We start from the raw sequence: 23,138 nt of genomic DNA, 5'->3' as shown, positions 1-23,138 counted from the left end.
TCTAATATTTTATTTCATCTGACTGCTGTATTGCAAATGAATGCTCTCAGGCAGTATCAGTTTTTGAATTGAAGGCTACCTGAGAGGTTAGCAAAAGGCATTTTGTTGGGAAAGTTTTCTGTAAATAACACATCCTTTGATTTTGCCTCAGCACATGTTCACATGTTATTACTATTTTCAAATTATGTGGTTCATCGTGTGCCCATGCTTCTTCCTGCCCACAGACATCATAACCCTCTGCAGGACATCAGAATGTTTTCCTGTTGCACCCACTTGTGACATTGCAACTAAAAGCTTGTGGTGTTCCTTGTGGAAACAGTAGCGGGAGCAGATACTCTTGGAAAGACCTACTCCTGTTTCCATGCAAACTGTCTTGTTACTAATACTTTTTGTTTCAAAAAGGGAATGGAAATACAGGCCCTGAGGAGTGCCAAGGCTCTCGTTTTGAATTAATTTTAAGGTGGCATTTAAAGATTGTCCCTAAAGGGCGACCTTACAGCTCCGCACACCCGCCGTGCCCCCGGCGCTGCCGTCTGTGCACCCGCAGCGGCCCCGGCGCGGCCGCCCCGCGGGCGGCTGGCGGAGGGACCATCGGTGACCGGAGCCTTCCCGGCGGCGTCCGCAGCGGCGGGCCGCGCCGCGCCGGGGAGCCAGGGCCGGGAAATGCTGCGGGCGGAACCTCCAACCTGAGAGCTGAGCGCAGTGCGGACCCGCCGCGCCGTGGCGGCCGCCGCCGCCGCCGCCGCCGCCGCTCGGTGTGTGCCCGCGGCCCGGCGGGCTCGGCGCGGGCGGCGGCGGCGGCGCTGTGCATGCCGGGCGCGGGGCGGCGCGGGCAGGAAGCGCTCGCTCCCGGCGGAGCCCAGCCCAGCCCAGCCCGTGTGCAGCCGGCGGCGGGGGCGGGCTCTGCCGTGCCGGTGCCGCTGGGGCTGGGGCACGGCGGAGTGCCGCGGCGGAGGCAGCGGCGGGATGGGGCTGGCTTCCTGAAGCGGGGGGAGGGCGGGAGGGGGCTGGTTTTGCATTTCGGTCCCTCTCCGCCCCCCTCCTGCCCCTCTCTCCCAAGTTAGCTGCTCTGCCGCGGCCCCTCCGGAGCGGCTGGCTGCGGGCTGCCCCTGCCCCGCTCCTGGCGCTGCCCGCGGCGGGGCGGGCGGGGAGCCGAGGCAACCCAAGGAGCGGCCCGCCGCCCCCGGGGAGGCTCTGCTCCGAGGGAGCAGCGGGGGGAGGCAGGCGGCTGGCACAGGCGCCGGGCTCCGCCGCCCGCCCCCCGGCACCGCCGCCGTCTGCCCAGCGCTGGCAGCCCCGGGAGATGGTGACACATGAAGCGTGCGGGAAGGACCATGGTTGAGAGGACCAGCAAGTTCTTGCTGATCGTGGCCGTCTCGGTGTGCTTCATGCTCATCCTGTACCAGTACGTGGGGCCGGGGCTGAGTCTGGGTTCCCCCAGCGGCCGCTCCTACTCGGAGGAGCTGGACCTCTTCCCCACGCCGGACCCGCACTACGTGAAGAAGTACTACTTCCCCGTGCGGGAGCTGGAGCGGGAGCTCGCCTTTGACATGAAGGGCGAGGACGTGATCGTCTTTCTGCACATCCAGAAGACGGGCGGCACCACCTTCGGCCGCCACCTGGTGCAAAACGTGCGGCTGGAGGTGCCCTGTGACTGCCGGCCCGGGCAGAAGAAGTGCACCTGCTACCGCCCCAACCGCCGGGAGACCTGGCTCTTCTCCCGCTTCTCCACGGGCTGGAGCTGCGGGCTGCATGCTGACTGGACCGAGCTCACCAACTGCGTGCCCGGGGTGCTGGACCGCCGGGAGAGCGCCGCCGCCAAAGCACCCAGGTACAGCCCACCGCGGCCCCGGCCGCTGCGCTGCGCGCTCGCCCCTGGCACCCCTCAGCCTCGCGTGGCACCTTCCCGCTGCGCAGCCCCCCTGCCTGTGCGTTGCAGCATGCTGGCTAACGTGTTGTGCCCCAACCTGCCCTGAACCTCTCCTCAGCCAGTTCACCTGTCCTCCCCTCCCATCCTCCGGGCTGTGCCCTGCACCTTCCCTCTGCATTCCCAGGCAAATACACTGCTCTTTCCCTCCCACACATACCTAATATACTGCACCCTCAGCCCATCTTCTGCCTCTGCTTTAGCAGCCCTGTATGCTGCACTCGATCTCTGTGGACGCCTTAACAAATCTATATATTTGTGCCGCTTACTCCCTTTTCTAAACACTTACTCTCTGTCTCAGACCTCACTTGTCATCTTTTAGCACCCATCGCCCCCCACCTCTGTCTCAAACCTGCTTTTGTAATCCCTTTTGTCCTAACCCATGCACCCCTTTTCCTCTAGCTGAGATTGTGCTCCCATGCTCTAGAGGAGATGCAAACGAGACCACCAGTCCTTGCACTCACCCTCTTATTTTACCCCCTAGACTCCCTGGCATTTCTTTGCACATCACAGACACCCTTTTGTATATGTCTTGCTATTTACTTTGATGGGAGACCTGCTGTGCAATCTTTTACGGAAAGGAGCTACCCTGTACACATCCCCTGCGTCTCCCTCATCCACGCAACAGACAAGAGGGAAAATCATCCTAAAGCCCTAGTAAGCACCCCTCGGTGCATTCCTGTTCATGCCCGGTGTATTCCTGCACTTTTATCCCATCATTCCTGTACCTTGATCTCTTTCTAAATGATTAGCTTGAGAGGAATTTTCTGTTTGAAGTTCTCTGATAAAGACAGTGGCTTATATTAAAAACTATCCAAAGATTCTGCTTCTTTAACTCAGTAAACATTTGTGTCTTTCATTTCAGGAGATATGTGCTGTTTTAAAATTGATTACTATTTTTTAACACCATACACATTTTCCTTGATATATCAATGTTTTTACGACAACGCTTTGTAACCTGTTCGCCATAAAGTTTCATTCTTAAAAGTGTACAAGATCTTATGCTAGCATTTGCTTATGCCATATGCTTTATTTATATACGTACTGCTAATAGCATACATAACCCCTTGTAGTGAAAGGTGGCCTTAAAGAAAGTAGGTGTTTTAGCATCGTAACTATATTTTTCTGCATTTTTTAAACCATTTTCACCATATTTTTCACTAGAGCTGTGTGCAGTTGTCCGTGTTCTTTATTGTCTCTGTCATGATTGCTGCTGTTTTCAACCCGTTTCAGTGTTAGTCATCCAAGTACTATACTGAGATTGCTGTCATGCTGCCTGACCCAGGAGCAGCAAACTGAAGCATATATCCAAAAGGCTGAGTCTATTCATGCTATCCTGTGGTCTCTTGTTTTATTTATAAGGTGCTTGAAAACATCTATAAGCAAAATATCCTGCGCTCATCTGGTTGTTGTTGAGATTTTACTGAAGTGTGCTGTAATGAAAAATGTGCAAAGTTCAAACTTGGTTAAAAAAAGAAACAAAAAAATTACCCATTTTGTGAACCTTGGCACTTGGCTAGCAAACCATTAACATTATATAAAGAACTGTATAGATTTATGAATCATCTCAGACCCTTGTGTGTTTTCACAGGTAGTATTGCACTAAAGCCTGCTCTTTATTCAGTGTTTAGCTCTATTAGCCTGTTTAGTAGTTCTTGGTTTTGGTATAGTTACCTGAGAATGGGATACTTAAGGTTGTGAAGTAAAAATTAAATTCCTTACTGTAACTCATAGGAAGTGGAGCACCGGATGCATATTGCCTCTTTTCAGTAACTTGTGAAAAATACTTTCTTTGCTGTTTCTTTTGGAACCTGAGAAACTATGTGCTTAATTCTGGGTATATAGGAAAAATAATTAACCGTGTCCCATTCCGTGATGTCTGTGCATAACCAGAAATAGTTCTGCTTAATGTGGTCTCTTTACTTCCCTAAATTTAAATTAGAACTTCATTTTCAGCAGTGTAAGGCAAGGATGTGGAAGCTTCCGATAATCTAAGATTTGTAGCCTTGGTCTGCTAAACGAAAAGCATACTTGACTGTTCGTTTATTGTATAGTGGCAATGGTTTTGGTGCAATGAACAGCTACTAGTTATTTTATAATACTGTCCTAGGATACACTGCTCTACTGGACTGTGGTACAGTTTAGTAGGCACCTTCTCAAAAAAATTACTTATTTCAAGTCTAAGAAATCGGGAAAAACAGTCAGGAAATGCTTGTTTAATGAATGAATTTCCTTTGTCAGAAAAAGGATAGTTTTGCATTATGTCCATTACTCTAACAGCAATATAATTTTGTTTCTCCGTTCTGAACATTGTATCTCTTTTGTTGAAACAAGACTCACTTTTTGCATTAGTTGTGTGCTAGAAGGGCTACTGTCTTAAGTGGAATTGAACTATGACGTTTTCTTTCGCTCTCCAAAAACAAATAAATAAAAGCCGCAAACAACCATTCTGGCAGGGTTCACTCAAATTCTCATATTATTACTCTGATTTTTGGAGTATGGGCTTCAAATTTGCCTTTTAAATCTAATGTACTGGCTTCTCTACATTTGCTACTTAATGCTAAGTTTAAACCTTTGTTCTTCCAACTGTATGTTTATCTCTCAAAACAAAACAGCTGACTTGTGATTACAAATAAATCTGCCTTCTTGAGAATGTTGGAAAGCATGAAGGTCATTCAGTAGTGCCCACATGTACAAATCATGAGCTTAAAGCTGTTAACTTTGTAAGGAATGCAGTTTTATCACTGCATAGTGCCCTATTGCACTACATTCCATAACCTGTGCATGGTACATAAATTTACAATGCAATTGCTCTTTTTATTGTTCTGCTGCTCTGTGTTGGACTTAATGATTAGGAGACCCAGGCTGCCAAAGATTGCAAATTCTTTCTTTTTTTTTTTTCCTTTCTTTCTTTTGTGTTGATATAGTAAACACTCAGAAATTGATGTTTTAGTTCTAATAGCTCAGCACACCTAAAATTTTACTGCTTTTTTGTTTGTTTCTTTGTTTGGTTTTCCATCCCTGTGAATCATTTTCCCTGTTCTATGTTCAAAAGACTTCTGGACAAGCACTTCTTGAAGCAAATGTTATGTTTTATACACAGCTAATAAAAGAAGGAGATTGATTTGTTTGGGGGCTGTAAAACTTGGGACTCTGAGGAACACTGAAACTGGCTATGTTTATCAGTTAAGTCAGTTATCTGCAATTCTCGTCATGATTTTGGTAGAGGGCAAATTTCAAGATTTTGGGGAATGGAGGACTATTCATTCCTTGTACAGTTAACCCTAAATAACTATTGGAAAAGACTTTTTTTGAAAAGCAGATGGTAATGCTATGATGCCTACTTTGAGTCATCATGGTGAGATTTCAGAAAGCAGAAGCTAAGCATTTTCTGTGAACTGGTCCCTTAATTTTGTCTCAAGATGTGTGCCTAAAATTGCATGAGATCTGATCTGTTCAGTCAGCTCGGGGGAAGGGGGGGATCTTTTATGTCAGCTTAGTTCTTTAATTTGATTTCCAGAATTAGCAACATCTGTGAAGTGATCCATTACTGACTTGTCCATCTCATCTGTTAAAGGTCTGAGTGAAAGCCTGTAGAGGTGTTGGAAAGGTGGTCTTGAGTTGGCCTCCAGCAGAAATGTGATTCAGTGCCCTGGTGGCTGCATCCTTCTTCTGTGCTCCCAACACAAGAGCAGAGCTAGATGTTTTGAAGAGGTCCTTGCAGGACACTTGGTGCATGACCTCGACTCTAATGTAATGTCCCGTAGGAACAATAGAACAAATAAATTAAACTGAGGGAATTCTGTGTGCTTCCTTTCCCACTTCTTCTCAAAAACAAAACCAAAAAAAATTAAAAAAAAGGCTTTGTTGCTATCCTACTGGTTTCTTCCGCCTCATATGAAAACAAGAGCATCTAAGCTGGCGGTTTTCCTCAAGACACAGTATTCACATGGAAATGATTTATAAAGCATACAGCTCCTTTAAAAATACATTTGGTGTGAGCTGCTTGTTGCTGTGGAGAGCCTATGTATTTGGTAGAATGTTGGAAGGGAAGTGCTAGCTCTGTTCCCCCAGCTCGCACGCATGCTCCGCTTTCTGTTAAGCCTTGTTTCAAGCACCATGTAGATTGCCTTTTTCCTCCCCCCCTTTTTTTTTTCTTTTTTATGAGACTCCTCAAGAGGCTAGCTTAGTCTTGGCTTTGTGTATGTGTTTCTGTGCAATTCTGTCCTAGAAGCTTGCTTGCTGAGCTTTTAATCTGTATTTCGTACTGTAGAAAAAAAAATGACAAAAATATTTCTCAACAATTTTAAAAGCATGCGCACACTTGCAGTTTTACCATTCTTTCTCAAGATTTCAGATGCTTTAGAAATGAGAAAATCATAATCTAAGTACTTTCTTCGTAAGAGGTCTATGGCAGGTTAATAAAACCTGTGGTTAAACAGATCAGTCTGACTCTGTTTTCTAGTCTCTCTGATAAGTTATATACAGCTTTTTTTTTTTTCTCTTCCCTCCTAAAAGAAACAATTAACAGGGCTCAGCAGTTTGTTTGATTTTTCTGAAGTGCGAACTTTCACAGCTTCCAACTGCATATCTCTCCCTTTGCCGAGATCTGTTCTTGATGAGGTTTTTATTATATGTGTGCTTAGGAGCTGCAGAGACACATTGTCAAGAGACCAACTGTTTGAGAATGAAAGGCTTTACCAAGTCATTTTTATAATATTAGAACTTTTTAGACACTCAGGCTTATCATTCTTTGTGGAGCTGTATGTGCTACGGGTTGTGAAATATCTGTCTGCAGAGAGCAAGGGGCGTTTTTCTCTGCTCACCAGTTTGGCTCAGATTAGCTTCTCTTAAAGACTAGTGGGAAGTATCAATATAAAGGTATTTTCAGTGGCCTGATTCTTTTCTCAAGTCCTTAGCACGTGGAGTGTTTTAAAGCCAGTTGGCCTGATATGAAGCCCTGTATGTATTACACTCAATTGTGCTTGCCCATAAAGCCAGGTTGGTCTTCCAGAGCCTAACAGCTCTGAAGGGCTGAATAGTTTTGTGGTGAGAGTCTTTAAATTTGACATGATAACTAAAAGTAGCTGAAAGTTGGAACTCTTCAAATTGCTGCCTTAAGGTATTTTATTCATCTTGAGCTTAAAGCTTCTGACTAATGTATTGTATCAGGCTTAATTATTCTTTGTATTTTGTTTCTTTGTTGGCAAAGCAAAAAGGATGTGGCCCTAGATTTGTCTGTGCTTGATTATATACTTTTATTAACCTGACTTATTTAAAGAATAATGAAATACAGCCAAATAGAATTTTGAAAAAAGTTGTGTCATAACTTAGTCATTTTGTTTTTCTGCTTACAAATTTGCAAATACTCTTTACCCAGGCCTCAGATTTTGCCTTTTTACCCTTATCCTTTCCCAATCAGCAAGGAAAAAATGTATGCTATTCTGAGTAAAAAGCTTTGATAGTCACCTTTTTTTAACAACATTTCAGAAATAATTACCTAAAAAGAGTTAAGAGAGAGTTAAGTATTCAACTTAAGACAGTTGAATACTATTAGTATCTGAACTGATTGCTGTATTATAACACTTTGAAATATATCCTCAGTGTAAGGACAGTCTTTTAGGAATGGCCCACTGTAAATGCACAGCTGATGTATTTTACCATGTCCTTTGCACTGCAAGTACATGCAATGTTTTTGGGGTTGGTTAATTTACGATCTGTGACATTTTGTGTGAAACATCTTGTCCAAAGTGGTGCTATGTCCTGTTTTCAAGGCTCTCCTTGAACAATCCTGTTCTGTGAGTTTGGAATGCCAAATATAGGGCACGTTCTTTATCACTCACTGAGCAATTTCAGTGTATATATATATCTCTTTCAAACTAATGTGATCTTCATCAATGCCACCTTGGGATCTTTCTGTCACCTCTTGAAAAAAATCTGTGATTTAAGAAGGTTGGAGCTCATTAGTGCTGTAGAGGCTTTAGGTGAAAAATAACGCATAATCTGCAAGTATGTGTTTGACACCTGATGGAATAGCTACAGACTCACCTGGTATGTTTGAGGGTATATGTTGAGGCCTCTTCCCTGCAGGAGATCAGTGAGGGTCTTTAGTTGGATATTAGCATGTGAACTGCAAGAGGTCTTATTACCTCTTAAGGAAACATTGCTGGAGGAGATCATGTTATAATTTGGAGATTATTACAATACTGCTTCCCCTCTGGGCCATCTGTTTCTTCCAGGAAAGAGGAAGAGGCCTTTTGTGGCCTCTTCCTTTGCTAGTGGGTTTGTTCAGGAGCCAGTAGAGGCTTTTGCCTGCCTATTGTAGAAAGCAGAGAAGTGTAACCTGGGACAATTTAGGATTTGCAGACACAATTGTTTAAGATAACTTTTTTGTGAGTTTGTTTCATAGGTGAAATTGATGTTGTGCCTTATCTGAGTCATATTTGTGCAGTGTGCTTCCTGCGCTCAGTGTCCTAGATGACTGCTTGCCAACATGTTCCTAACCCAAATGTTGGTCACAACAGGAGCAAAGAGACCCAGCAAAAGAATCATGACAGAGATTAGTCAAAGGGGTTGTGATTGTGGCTGTTGTATTCTAGGTGTTTTGACCTGGAAACAGAGCTCAACTCTACAGAAGGAAAACACCTGATTTAAATTCACTTAAGAATATCTGACTTACTGACTATATCAGGTACATTCTGAGCCTCTTTCTAGTGTACATCCAACTGTCTTTTACAGATTGTGGATTTTGTACATCTCAAAAAGTGGGAGAGCATCATGGATAATTGCTTTCAATCAGTCATAGAACAAAGATAATTGTTTCATGTCTTTTTCTGTTTATTGTACAAGGTCTCTGTTTTAAACTCATAGTTAATTGGCAGTAACCTTACTGAATTTGTGGTAGGAATTTTATTTAAATGCTTAAAATAAATAACACCTTTTCAGTGAACATTTGTGCACATGCTTACTTCGGAAAGCCAAAGTGGCATAGTCTTAACTCTAAAAAGTTTATCTCTGTTTATGCTTGTATTTCCAATAAATAATAGGGCAAAGAGAAATTTTCCATTATTGACTGATATTTTGCTTTGTCAGGCAAAGATATAGCCTGGTCTTTAATTCCTAATGATCACAATTTTGCTAGCAGCTGAGTCAAGATTCTCTGATAGAGTCTTGCTTGATGCAAACGGGAGGGAAGGATACTTACACATCAGTAGCAAATATCTTCCTAAACAAAGGTATTGGTGATAGTGTGTTTGAAGGCTGTATGAAGTGTTGGAGGAACACAGAGATGAGGCAGTGCATAATAAATTCTCTTGTTTCTGAAATTGTGGTTGAACTTAAAAAAAAAAATCCACTTTTTCTAATGGAATTAATGTAGGGTTTGATGAGAAGAATTTCTCACTAGCATAGATCTAAGGTGACCTAGTCTCTGTAATTGCTACTTCATATATTTTTATTCACCCTTCTGCTATTGCCATAACAGAATACTCTACTGAAAATCCAGTCTGAGAATTCACCTGCAGAGTGAGTTCTTTGGAGATTATTGCCATATAGATGCTAAGAGCCTGAAACACCTCTGTACAGTAGCATGTCAAGTTTCAGACATGAAGAGGATGCTTCAGATAGTCTTTTGTGTTACTACCAAAGGAGGAGCTATTTACCAATGCATGTTTCTTGGACTCTGAGATATCTCGTAAATAGAGAAAGTGTTTTCAGGAGACATCCATGTTGAGAGAGGGTATCAAAAGATAAGTGCATCCTTGATGGTGCTTAGTTGTTTTTACTTGTATTAAATGGCATAAGTACATTCTTAATCTATGCTTCATCTCTGAAGTATGAGATACTACACTGAGTGCTGCTTCATCCCTACAAACTGCTAAGCAGAGCTAAGAATATGACATGTTCTAGCACTTTCCCATTCCTATGTCTCATCCAGAAGGGGTTAAGAAACTCTTGTTGTCCACTCTAACCCTAACCTGAATTTCTCTAGTAGTGCTAATTATATAGTGCTTTCACCTGTATATCCCAAGCGTCTTACAAGGTGTGTAGTAACTAGCACCTGGTGTTATGTTCATTCACAGCCTAAAACAACTCTGAAGTGGCCTATCTTAAAGCCATCTATGGCCATAAATCTCAGACTTACATTTCTATGTACAGTCCTTTTCTGCCTTTCTGACTTGGTCTCTTCTTTGTTCAGAAGTAACTGGTTTCTTAGCACAAGTTATTACTACTTGGCTTTGTACTTCCCTCCCTTCTACCCTATGAACGGTAAATTCTGCATAATAGCTCACCTATGTTTTACAGAGAAAATATTTCACAATTTTCTGCCAATTTAAACAAGAAAACAGTGACTTGCAATTCACTTCTTATGCAGCAAAATACAGAATCAGACCACAGCTAATCTCCAACCTATTAAGTAGAGATTCTGTGATTACTCCTCACTGTAGATTGAAACAGTAGCGTTCCTTTCACTGAGCACTTGTATGCAAGGGGGTAGCTTCCTGAGCCTTTTTTGCATTGTTTTTAAAATTTATCAAATTTTCTTTTTTGTTAATGTTAATCTTAAAGTATTGACAGGACCAGGTAGTATTACTCAGACTTTCAAAGTGTCTGGTGGCTTTTTGTTGTCTGCTTTCAGATCTGTTGAAAGAGGCCTGGTTTCTGGAGAAGTGCTGATGAAGTAGCAGTGCTACCTTCTAAAAATTCTTTCTATAAGTTGGAGTTATTCTAACTTTTAGGCTTAGTTTTTATGTTATTATACACACACGTGTATCAGATTCCTAATTACAGGGAAATCTTCAAGGAGTTTTGAAAAAAGTTTTTGTGAAGCACATACATGATTCATTCTTATTTTTAACATCTTTAAAACGGATCCTTATTTTTGTATTTTCTCCTCTCCGTTTCTTAGAAAAATCAAACATCCAAACAAACACTGTAAAAATAGAACTAACTATTTTTTGCTGTTTGTTTAAACTAACAGCTCTTGCTGCCTGACCCTTTTGCTCTCAGTAAAGATTTCAGTTAGGGTACCTGTGACCCTATATCAAAGCGTTGGGGAAAAAAATCATTGCCTCATAGCTAAGACAAACAGCAGTAGCATGCTGACTCATCAGTTGTCTGACAGTTTTTTTCTTTCCTAGTGGAGATATGGAAAGATCTGGGAGCACAAGAATCACAAGCTATAATCATAACCAGTCAACCATCCTGCCTGTTAACATGTATTAAATCATAAAAGACAGGTTTGCCTTCTGCTATTCTTTACTTCTCTCTTCTCTCTTTTTCTTGCCACCTGTACCTCATTTAACTAGGTCTCTTGAAAGAGGAGAGACAGATGTGACTTGTGTAGTTCTGCAAGGAGCAAAATTGAACAGATTTATCCTGTCTGCTAAATTAAGTACAGTTGGGGCCATTTATATGAAAACCCATGCTAAGGAAAATACCTCATCCATTATATATTGCACAAGAAAGCCAGTACCTATGCATAGGAGCCCTTTCAGATCAGGAAGTGCCTTAGCATCTTTTCTAGGGGGCCAAACTTGGAACTTGAAAATCCTTCCAGCTCCAAGTATCTGAGTCAAGTTTCCATCACTGATCATACTGCTGTGGTTGGTGTTACTGAGTTATTTTCAACACATTTGAAACAAATCATCTCAAGCCTTTTCTACTCTGAAGAGTTCCTCTGATTTTTTTGACCAGATCCCCATATAAGTTTAAAAAGGAAAATGTTCTCATAGTGTATACATAGCCTGCCTCCAGTAGAGACTTCAACCTTCTGGCCAAAGAACTCATCTCTAATTTCACCATTATACAAGTGAGGTCCTGTATTTTTTAACAACTATACCGTGTTACATATATCAGGACTCCTGATACTATTAGCTTTGATTTTGAAGTGTAATATTAAGTGAAAATCTCTAACAAATCAGTCTTGCCCTTCTTTATTCAAGCTATTACTTGGGTGCAGCATTTAATCCTGCTTTCTTTTGCTCTTTGCAGACAGGCTTTGTCTAAACAGTGTGCTATTTCTTCAGGATGTCTGCTCAGCCTTTCCTTTCTGTTCACTGAACTAATGCTTTCCTCCAGGGTAGTGTTTTCTTGCATCTTGATTACTTCTGTACCTTCTTCCTGAGCTTGATAAATGAAGTCTTCATCTTTTCACTTCAGAGATCTTTTACTGCTTAACCCTCTCACTCTTACAAATTACTGGACGTAGGACTTGAACGCTGAATCAGCTCGCAATCGCTACTTCCATTACTTGTAAATTTTCAGGCAAGTTCAGTCACACTTTCTAATATGCTCAACCTGCTTATCAATGGAGAAGTGTCCTGTGTTGAAATGAAATTTCTCTGGTGGTTGTTCATGACTGAGGCAGTTCCTAGACCTGTGCTGTTATGCACATGAAGAATGCTAGTAACAATGGAAAAGGTTAGTGCAGGTGTCTTTACTCTGAAATGTTTGGTGCTGAGGCAGGAGTTGAAATGTTGGAGTTCTTTTCTATCCCGTTCTTAGTTACTTGAAGGCTCTGTCTTCTTTGCTTTGGGGCCCATGACTTTTCATCCTGGGCGGTGTGTGAGCCATGCTCAAAGTAGTCCCCTATGTTGGGTGCTTCTAAAGCAATCACTTAATAGAGAATTGAAATCGGCTTTATTTCCTTAGAAAGGGAAAGAGTATCTAATAGCAACTGTTATTCTTTGCGTGTGTTATACTTTTGCAAGACAGTCATGTGCCTTATTAAGTTAGGATAAGTTAGATTAGGAGGAAATCACTTACCTGAAAATGTGCTTTTTTTTTTTTTTTTTTTTACCAAGGTTTCTCCCTGCAATTTTGTGTGATCAGCTTCTTCCAGCTATTTTAGTCATGGTGTGAATTTAGTCCATCTTCCTTTCACACACAATCTAGGTGTTTCTAGACCAGCAGCCTGAGGCCCAACAGGGCAAGAAGTAACTACAAAATTGCCCCATGTTTTCTACAGCTAATTCACAGCCTGCTTGTGATGCTCTTACTCCAGCATAGTGAGCCCCACTGTTCCAGAATATGAAAAGAAAGTCCATGCATCTATTTTCAAATGTTCTTTGTGTCTTGGGATATTTACTTGGGTTTTATTTTGTTCTGTTTCTTGAAAAGTCCCTATTTTAATAGTTCAGAAAGTTTTAGGCTTACACAACATAACTATGCCAACATCACAAATAATTGTTAATCTCTACAGTTAAGTTTAATATGCTCAAGTATTTTGTGTGAGGTATTACTGTCTGAGGAGGAGCCTTTTAAGACTACTGAGAAAAGCTTGTTTTCGTGACTTTTAGTAAATTGAATGAAATGGGCACCTGTTTATGAAGCCAGTCAGATCTAGCAAGCATACATATTACAGAAATACAAAATGAGCCAGTTGCTAGTTCAGACAATCACAGGGTTGCCACTTTCCAGCCTGCGGTGTTCAGAACTCTGTCAGGCGCCAAGTAGGCAAGTGAGCTAGCATTTTGTATGAGAGTGTTATTTGTTTTTTAAAAAATGCTGACTCCAAATGCTGAAGTGATAAAACAAAAATCACAGAATGATACTTGAGTTTTGATTTTAAAAATAAATAAACTTCTACTTACTGCAGAAGTTAACAACACTGTAGCTCTGTTTACTATTTCTAGCAAGAGGGTAGGTGATCTCTTAATTGGGAGTCTGATACGTCTACAATGGGCTGAGAAACAGCTGCCACAATTTTGTTAATGTGAGCTCAGGTTCTGATCGTATGTTATGAGGACTTAGGTGGCTCTCACCATAAAGGCGCTATGAGGAAGCTGCTTAATGGCAAAAGAAGTTGTACATCTGGTTATAAAAGGAGAATCTGAGATTAGGGAGAGAAAAGGAATTAGCTGATTAGTCCATAGTTGAGGATGAGGAAACCACACATACCTTGTCTTGACTAGGATTTGCAGATGTGTTAGATTGTATGTTAGTTAACAATGAAGATTTTTGATCTTAACAAAGACATAGTTTGAATTTTTTGCCTGTGTAGAGGAAAGCATGTGCTCTACCGCGTTTCTTTGCCTTGAGAGTTCTGTAGAACTTGACACTGCAACATTCAAGTATAATGCTTGAAAAGTCTACTGGGGGTAAATATAGGATAGTGTATATTCCTCAGGGTGTGTGAGACAACTAGCTTAGTACACGTTAAAGACATTTGTGCTTGACTTCTAAAAACACATTTAGACTTTTCACTAGCAACTGCTGAGAGTGTATTTTTAAAATATGATTTAGGCAACTCCTTGAAAGAAGCATTTGGCATATTCGGTGCTAAGTTTTTCTTAATGTATTAGCTACCTTAAGACAATTGAAAAGGTCTTGAATTTACCTTCTGGTAGATTGAGGGTGTTCGATGCTGTGGCATTCTGCTTATAGCTCCTGTGATGTAGCAGTGCATTAAAGGGAGATTCTTTGAAAGCCTAATTTAAACTCAAGGAAGGTCTCCAAAATCAGGATTTAGTGCTTTGACATGGATATTCTGGGTGGCTGAGGCACAGAAGTCTTACATAGTCCTTTTTCTGTTTTCTCATTTCAGGAAACAGGTTACTGTGTGATCAAGTAGTGAGGTGGCAAATGACTGGATTAGTGTGGCCAAACATGATGTTGCATGAAGGACAGGAGTTGTATATCCTTGCTGCCTGGAGGTGGCTGGCTTTGGATGTCCTGGAATATCCTCACTGCTAAAGCAGGAGCTGAATCTGTGTTGCTTTTATGGCCCTGGCAGTCAGACATTTGTATCTGTCAGGTCTTCTGAGAGCTTCCTTTTTCGTTTACATCACTGTATTCTCCTCTGGACTAAACTTATGATAGCTTTTCTAATCTAGATGTCACCTGCCTCTCTGCATCTAGAACCTATAACAGCAGTTCCTATGACAAATTATTTGTGTAGTTGCCTCAAGTGTTTCCATGCAGTTTGTAGGCCTAGCTTTCAGCAGGAAAGAGACACTTGCTTTATCTGAACCTTTGAAATTGGATACTATAATCAGCTTTGTTTACTCCAATAGGATTTTACCTTTTGGAAACCAGTAGGAAGTTGTCCATGCCATTTCGGTCCCAGCAGAAGGCCCAGCCAGGGGCGTGTAAGCTGTATATTACAAAAACTGGATTGTTTCCCATGTTATTAGGTACTTCAGGGAAGCTAGCAGAAATTGTTCTTAACTTGACTGTGTGTCCTGGCTTGCTCAGACAGGTTTTTATGTTTGTTTGACAATACTGAGGTTGGGTTGTGCACACTATTCACCCAGCCGGCTTTTATCTTTCTAAAACTGTAAGGTGATAATATGAGTGTGTGGGGGTGCTGGGGTTTGTAGCTGCTCAGCACAGGTTTTATATACTTTCCAAACTGTTGGACTCTCAAGTGCAGGGGCTGCTCCTCATGTTAAACCCTGGGGAACTATGCATTGTTTCCCCCATACCAGTCACCAAAGCCTTTAAGCTTCTCCTTTGTAACTGGCCCAAGACAGCAGTGTGCAGAGGACATAACACCAGCAGCAAACTCTTTTGGTGCATTTAAAAAAAAAAAGAAACATTCTTGCCATACCTCAATATCAGTATTGCATTTGTGAATAGCCTAGGCTCTATTTCTAAAGGGCAGCAAAGAGTTTTGCTGTAGAGTTTTCACATCTAAAGAAAGGCCCACTTGCAGCCTGACGTTAAGTATTTTAACAAGTTATTTTTGATTGCATTATCTTTTGGATATATCACATGGGAGCTCTTTGAAATACATTACCTGCAAAAAGTGCAGAAGAAATGTTTATATCCTATTAATTTCTCAGTCTTGAAGCCACAAGTGACAAAGCTATTACCTAACAAAGGCCTGTAAGGGCTGTTGTTCTTAAAGAGCATTATAGGTGGGATGAGTATGTGCACATACTCTGTTTCTCCAAAGTCCTCAACAGTATAACTGCTAGTCCTTATGCCATGCTGAGCTGGGATATGCTGTGTTCTTTTTATAAATGCAGAAACAGAAGCAAAGGTTAAACGGCTTGCCGTGGTGTGTGCCAGGATGCCAGGACCTCAAATCTAAGATTACAGTTTATGCATAGTGAGTGTCCAGGCATGTGCTACACCAATACATAATGCCTCACCACAGAGGAAAGGAGAATTGTACTGTATGGTCTTTCCTGTCCCAGGATCTGCCAAAGGAGTGAACTTGGATTAAACCGTATGGCAAGGTGACTGTGAGAAGATTTCCTGTCGCTCAGTCAGACACTATAAATAAAGGTCTTCTAAATCAGTTTTCTAAATATCCTGAAACAAATGCAGAAGTAATCTTGCTGCAAAATGTCCCCTGCATGACTACTTCCATTTGAAAATAACTTCCCCCTGAGTTTCCATGAGTGTTTTCTTTGTGCTCTAGCTAATGTTGGAGGGAGGAGTTGATGCTCAAGGTGCAGTTGGACTATAATGACAATATAAATCACAATAGAAAGGGTGCAGCTGTAATTTATAAAACTTGTTGAATGATCAATAGTACCTCTCTAACACTGCATGGGTAGTGGTTGGCTGTGATAAAGCACTGGCTGTCACTGTACACCCAGCTGGAAATCTTGCAGAAATTGAAGGATGGATTCCTTAAAACATTTGGGAGACGTGTGATGGCTTGGTCTGCCAAATTCTTCAAGCAGGATGAATCCACCCCTTTCCTTACTAGGATATTTCCTGACTTCTGAAGCTCTTTGGGGATTGTCATGAAAACGCTATTTTTCACGCCAGGGCTTCTACCCTAGCCAGTACCAAATCTGGGAATAACTGCTCATGAGAACAAAAAGAACAGTTACATTTGTCAACTATAAGACTGTGGGTAAGAGAGATTTAGAGGACTCTTGTTTAACGCAGAAAGGATCAGAGAACAGATTTTTCATATGGAAGGCATAGAATTACTTACATACCCAAGAACATATATGCCTTTTTACTTCTTCATTTCATAAGAATGTGTGTGTGTGTGCGCACATATCTTGGGATATTTGCAGAAATTTAAAACAAGCCAAGTTAAAATAGATATATTAAACCCAAGCAGGTTGCTATAGCTGCATAAACCATGGCATCTTGGATTATTTTGAAAGGAAAGTTATGCAATCTGCACAAAAATCCTAGTGCAAAACAGACCTAGAGCTATGGAATTCTAAAGGTACCAGCTGTTAAGTTCTTGGATACTTTAGGATTTACTGTATAGTGTATACTGCTCTAATATCCCTTTCTCTGAAAGAAAAGAAAACTCTTTCACATAAAGTGGTCTCTGTGGGGTCAGTGAGGAGAGAATAGAATGGGAAATGACTGGGCGTTAACAGCTTCCCTCAGGATAAAGGACAAACAGTCCTCCCTTTAAACAAAGCCAGTTATGGGGTGTGAGTAGGAACTCTGAATCTTAGTGGATTTTTGCAATAAAGAATACAGGCCTCATACTCTAGAAGATAATTAAGCAAGTGTTTATGGTGGTGAAGGAACTCAGAGTAGGAGCGGGTTACACCAATTCATTCTGGTTATTGGCCTTTCTTCCTCCTTCCTATTTATAACCTATTTAAATGTGACTAATGGCTAAAGCTAGAACTACATTTCATGCCGTATAATCTTATTTTTTTTCACTTTGCTTGATGATGCAAGTTGAAACAAAGGCCTAGTTGTTTAGGCTCCCTTTAAACCCTATAAAAATTCACGTGCTTCTAAGCCATGCTTTTAAATCACACCTCCAAGCCTGTGTGGGAAAGCTACAGGCAAGTTTTGAAAAATTCCTTCTTCATTCTCTTCAGCACACAGCTGATGGCATTGCAGGAAAGGGAGGAGGAATATATACATGAGAACAGTATTTGTAAGCACTGTACTTTGTTAGAGAGATGGAGATGGGACGGGTGCCTTGGGGACCTGTAAGGAGATATATGGAGCTTTTTGCCCCCAGGTCACTAGATCGATGCGGAACGTGTTTAAAGTGTTGAAAGCTCTTATCCATCTGGTGGGTCATTTCAATGCTGTTCTTAGGTGACAGATGTCTTCTCTACAAATGCGACTATCAATGTGACAATAAATAGACCCCTCTTTCTTTTTCAGTTTCAGTCAAACATCTAAGGTTGAATTAGATGGAGGAGCTGAGCTATGTGAATGGTGGAGTGGTTCAGGATGTCGTAAGGCTCCCTCTGAGGACTTCTGATCTGATTACTTAGCCTCTCATATCATGCCAGACTACTCTTATCTCTGTAAATAAAACAGTGCTGGTAGGGGGATGCAGGTACCAAGTATGTCACTGCTGTTGGAACATGTCTAGAGCAGTGTGAAAACTGCAGTTCTGACTCCCATTTATCTCCTTCCAATTCCAGTATAAGGAATGACCAAAAATGTTTCAATCAGCTTGCTCACCTTCAAAAAGTTGTGTCAAAGACATGCAGAGTGGGGTAGGCCAGGCCTCTGAAATGAAAATTCTGGACATAATCAGAGGTGGAGTCACTTCAGTAGCTTGAGCAGGTGTTTGGTGCTCTTATTTTTGCTTTCCTTTGTAATGGCAATATTGCAGAGCTACTTACAGCTCTGAAGAAGTTTTATGAAGACAGTGAATGGATAAGTTTCCTTATCAGTAAACTTTAAGTGAGAAAATAGTAAGAGACACACTATTAGCACCAGAAATGAAAAATGGACATGGCCTTTAAATATGGAATTCAACTTTCTCAGATTTCATAAAGCTTGAGCATGTAGTTTTGGTTCATGTTCATATCTAATTAGAGTTCCCTCTGTTCAGAAGAAGGGAGATGTCTCCAAAGTAGGAATAATTAAAGGTACGACTCTATTATAAACAACTTAGTGCAAGGTGAGGGTGTGGGTTTCTGGCAGGTTAACTCGAGGCTCTGCTCGGCCTGACGGGGTACATGTTTGTCTTCCATAGTAAGGGGGCAGTGTTTCAACCGTCAGCAGAAAAGGGTAAGCTACCTCACACTTACTATGGGACAAGAACATACCCACAGTTTGAGGGGGCATTAAAAACATCTAGGTGGTAGTGCAACTTCACCTATCTTGATAGAAAACCTATTAAATTTGGATTGAGAAGAACTGCATTGCTATAGCTAGTCCACTGGCTCTCTATCTTTTGGTTCACAAGGGAAGGTTAGTTAGCATCTCTGCTATTTTCTTGAGTTAACTTTCGATTTGTATCTTTTGTTTGCTACTTCAGTCTTTAGCAGTGGCAGGAACTGTGCCATCACAGTTTCAGAAGAAGAAAGGTCTGGTAAAAATTTCATATAGATTCTAAAACTAAATGCATTAACTCTGTTTCTCACACACTGGGGCAGGACATCCTTTTACTTTTTTTTTTTTTTTTTTTTTTCCCTAACCATTGGGTGCCACCTCCGCTCCTCTGTTAACCTCTATTTCTCTACATCAGGAAAAAAAAGAATTTCAAGTGCAGGCACTCAGCTAACTCTCAACTTTAGAAAGATGGAATTGGTTTATTTGGCTTGAAGCCACAGAAGCTAAGTGAACCTGTCATAGGATTCTTGGCCACTTATGAGGAAAATCTGGGTTTAGTTTCAGCAATTTAGTATTGAAACTCAAGCGTGGATAACAGTTGCGGTTCATACTCTCAGGAGAGGTACACTAAAGGACTTCATTTCCAGTTTTTCCCTCAAAACTCTTGCAGCAGTGGAAGAACTCAGCCAGGCTGTGGCTCATCCAGCTGTCAGGAGATCAGGTGTCAAACTGAAGAGCACTATTGTAATATTGATCTAATCTGGAGTGGATGACAAGGACTCATGTCTGTTTGACAGAAAAAGTGTTGGGCTGTTCACAGCAACTTGTAGCTTAGAGCAGCTGGTATCACTGGTAACAGCTCAGAGGCTCTGGCATCATCTGTATCTGACCATGTGTGGGAACGCTGGTTGGGTTTATGTGCTGCATCAGATTGCATTCTGGTGGAAAAGGAAGGCAGTAAGAGGACCCTGGAAGATACCTCGGATCATTGGCCAAGTGTCTCCATTTGCCTTTAGGCTTTCTCTGGCTTAATTTTGCATGTCTTCATTGAGGTTGCACTGTTACTCAATTAAATGTCTATGGTGTATCTCAGACAGGTTACTTCCTGGGTTTGGTTGGTCCACATCCAACTTTCATTCTGTTTTCATGAACAAAGAGAAGCAGAAGGTTTAGATTCTGGGGAACTTTGACAGGTACCATGCAAACGTCAAAGGTTCTTAAGGAAAAGCAGATTCTGAGTAAGCAAATGCATGGCTCTGAGGAAAAACCTTCTTGTCACTGGTTGATCTTTATTTCTTTATGAGAATTGCCATACGTGAGCAGACTGGAGCCCCACTCTAAGCTTTTTAGCCCTGGCATTTTGTGGTATATGAGCATAGAGTTTAGCAGGATCAGGTCCAGCAGCTCTGATGCATATTTCCCTGTGCAATCAGTCCTCAGCAAGAAACAACAAAGATGTCCCTTAGGGCTTTAGGAGGCTGATTTTCTGTTCATTGGTTTTTGAGTAAAGGAAGATCTAGCAATGTTCTTGCAAGAAGAATTCCTGCCCTTTTGTTTGTTTGTTTTATTGAGGAATTTGAAGAGGTAGAGTAAAAGAACATGGTTTATTCTTTTGTTTCATTTTCCTCTCCTTTATAGTACACTTCTTGGAGTTATGTTTGTCATTCCAGTGCTAGGTTCTTGCCTTGACCTAAGCAGTAATATTTTTGCAAAATACTGAAAAGAATGAGAAGTGTTATGCCATGCCAAAAAGCATATATAAATTAATGCAGAATGTTGACTTGCATTTCTAAATTTTGGCAGGAAATGAGGCAGGAAATGCATTATTAGCAATCTTGTCCAAAGAATCTGTAATAGCAGAATTTAATTATGTTGGCAAGTGCTCTGAAAAGATGCTGAAGCTTCTATCAAATAATGACAGCATACCTATGCTTTGCCAATTGTTGCCTTTTGCCCCACACACTGACATTTTAAGAGAACCGAATAGGAGCAAGGAGGTGAAAACAAAAAGCGAGCAGCATTTTCAACTCCGTCACTATCTGTTTTAGCATGCAGCACGGTGTCTTTACCGTAGGGATTTGTGTATTGTGTCAAGTGTACTATAATGTATTGAAATTAAGTATATGCAATGTTACTTGCAGTGTCCTCTGTACAAATCTTTTTATCTGTATGTATATGTACATAATGAATCAAATAGTTCTGAAGCTTTTCCACATGCACTTGCCTATGAGCAATTCCAGCTACATAGAGAAGGCAGCCGCCAGTGCTGTGAGAGTGTTCATATTCTTCTGCTGGTGTCATTGGTCCTTTCAGAACCCAAGGCACAAACCGCTTCAAAGATCCCTCAGATTAAATTGACAGGAACCTCATAAATTTGACTCTGATCCTGACAACTCCTCAGTTATAAACATTTATTTCTGTTGTTGCTAGGCTGTTACCAAGAAATGCTAACACAGAATATAGTTTGGAAAAACTTACATATAAACACTACAGGTAAATCTACTAGGCTGAAGAGAAATCAGACGTATAATTCCTTCGCAGGAATCCAGATGCCTTGAGTGTCCTTTTTGCAGATAATCTGTCTAGGATTAGACTGGTTGCTCCATGTCTTCTCTTGAAGATTGTTTCCCTCCTTACCTGGATTCCAGGATTTTGTTGTTCAATGACACTTTTCTACTTTCAAATGCTTCTCTTGCTGCTCGTTATCTGTAACTTAATCCTCATAAAGGGGTCCTTCTACAAAACTCCTGTGGGAGTAAAGAGGATGGGGCTTCCTATGGGAAAGAAGTGTAAAGGTTATAAAGAGGATGGGACCAGAATCTTTTCAGTGGTGCCCAGCGATAGGACGAGAGGCAACGGGCACCAACTGAAACACAGGAAGGTCTGTCTGAGGGTAACTGAGATTGGAATGGGTTGCCTAGAGGGGTTGTGGAGTCTCCATCCTTGGAGACATTCAAAAGCCGTCTGGACAGGGTCCTGGGCAGCATGCTCTAGGTAACCCTGCTTGAACAGGGGGTTTGGACTAGTTGATCTCTAATGGTCCCTTCTTCCCTCAACCATTCTGTGATTCTGTGAGTCTGAGTGATGAGAGCAACGAGAGCACATCATTCTGGAGGAGACCTGATCCATATGCTGCTTTTCCCATCAGCTGTGAGTTAAGGTCCTCAGGGCTGACCTGAACGAGTCATGGGCTGGGAAGAAGATGAAAACCTAGAGAATAGTGTTAAGGCTTAAGTATCTAACAGTGAATTACAAGTTCCCAGAACTTTCTTTTGTACCGTGGCTAATTGGCATCTGTAAAGTTAAACTTTATCACCCTTCAAAATAGAACAGTTGCATGCAAATAGTCTATTAGAAACAGTCCCTGGCCCTTGCTAATTCATGAGCTACACCCAAAAATTGTTTGGGAGAGCACTGGCTGGCCTGGGCCAAAATTACACCAGGGACCATTTGAACAATTAATGCAATAGAGGAATGTTGCCTAGCTGACAGCCTAAGTGCATATTTTTTTCCTCTCCTTCTTCCTCCTCCTTCTCTTGTTCAGGTTTAAAGAGTTTAGAAGGGAAGTGACCTAGTATCATCTCTGTATCCCAGTCTGCCCCATGGCTCTGCTGTACCTGACTGGGAATCTGCAGAAAGGCTAGGCAATAAAGGAGGTAGCCATCTGTTAGAAATTGGATACAGGTAACTGAACTGGAAGTTGGGATAAACATTCCCCCTTGTTTTCTGGCTCTGCCTTTCCTGTGAAGTGAAGAGGGTCCTTTACCTGTCATGTAAAATTAGAAGATTCTAGAAATTCTTGAAAGCTCTGAGAGTGGGCTTTGCTTTTTGACTGCAGAAGAAATAAGCGCTGCACAATAGCGACAAAGGTAGTGTGTTTTTGCAGCCCAGCACCAGTTCTGAGATTGGGCAACTCACTTATTTTCCCTCAGCAAAAGCTATGAATGACTCCTTGCTGCACTCCCTTATGCAGGAGCAGGAGGGCAGGCCTAGTCGTCTCCATGTCCAAGTCCCAAACATGAATTGGGCAGTGGTGATGCGGCACAGTGATACGCTCTTCAAGGAAAATGACAGCGGGGCATGAGAACCCATGATGACAGCAGTTTCTCAGTCACCACTTCTTCCCTCTAGACTTTCCAGTAAGCACGCCTGCCTCTGCCCTTTGTTAAAATGTCTCCAATTTTGGAACAAGAGAAGAGGAATCGGGAAGTTGCTTGAAAGCATTTGAGTTATTTGCAACACTCAAGAA

The 23,138-nt window shown here is 41.7% G+C and overlaps 1 protein-coding gene across 2 annotated transcripts in view; it reads left to right on the top strand.

The window, feature by feature from the left end:
* Positions 1–892: 892 nt before the first annotated feature.
* The window catches only part of HS6ST1 (heparan sulfate 6-O-sulfotransferase 1), a 204,900-nt gene continuing 182,654 nt past the window's right edge, over positions 893–23,138 (top strand). For both annotated transcript variants that reach the window (XR_011142773.1, XM_009669672.2), the window contains exon 1: positions 893–1,831. Coding sequence is in view for 1 of the 2 variants with exons in the window: in XM_009669672.2 (XP_009667967.1) it covers positions 1,314–1,831 (518 nt within the window). In the remaining variant the exon portion in view is untranslated. The remainder of the gene's footprint in view (positions 1,832–23,138) is intronic.

This window comes from Struthio camelus, chromosome 9 (assembly GCF_040807025.1).
Source record: "Struthio camelus isolate bStrCam1 chromosome 9, bStrCam1.hap1, whole genome shotgun sequence".
Lineage (NCBI taxonomy): Eukaryota > Metazoa > Chordata > Aves > Struthioniformes > Struthionidae > Struthio > Struthio camelus.
Note: the sequence above shows the minus strand (reverse complement) of the source record. Positions and strands in the feature narration are given on the sequence as shown.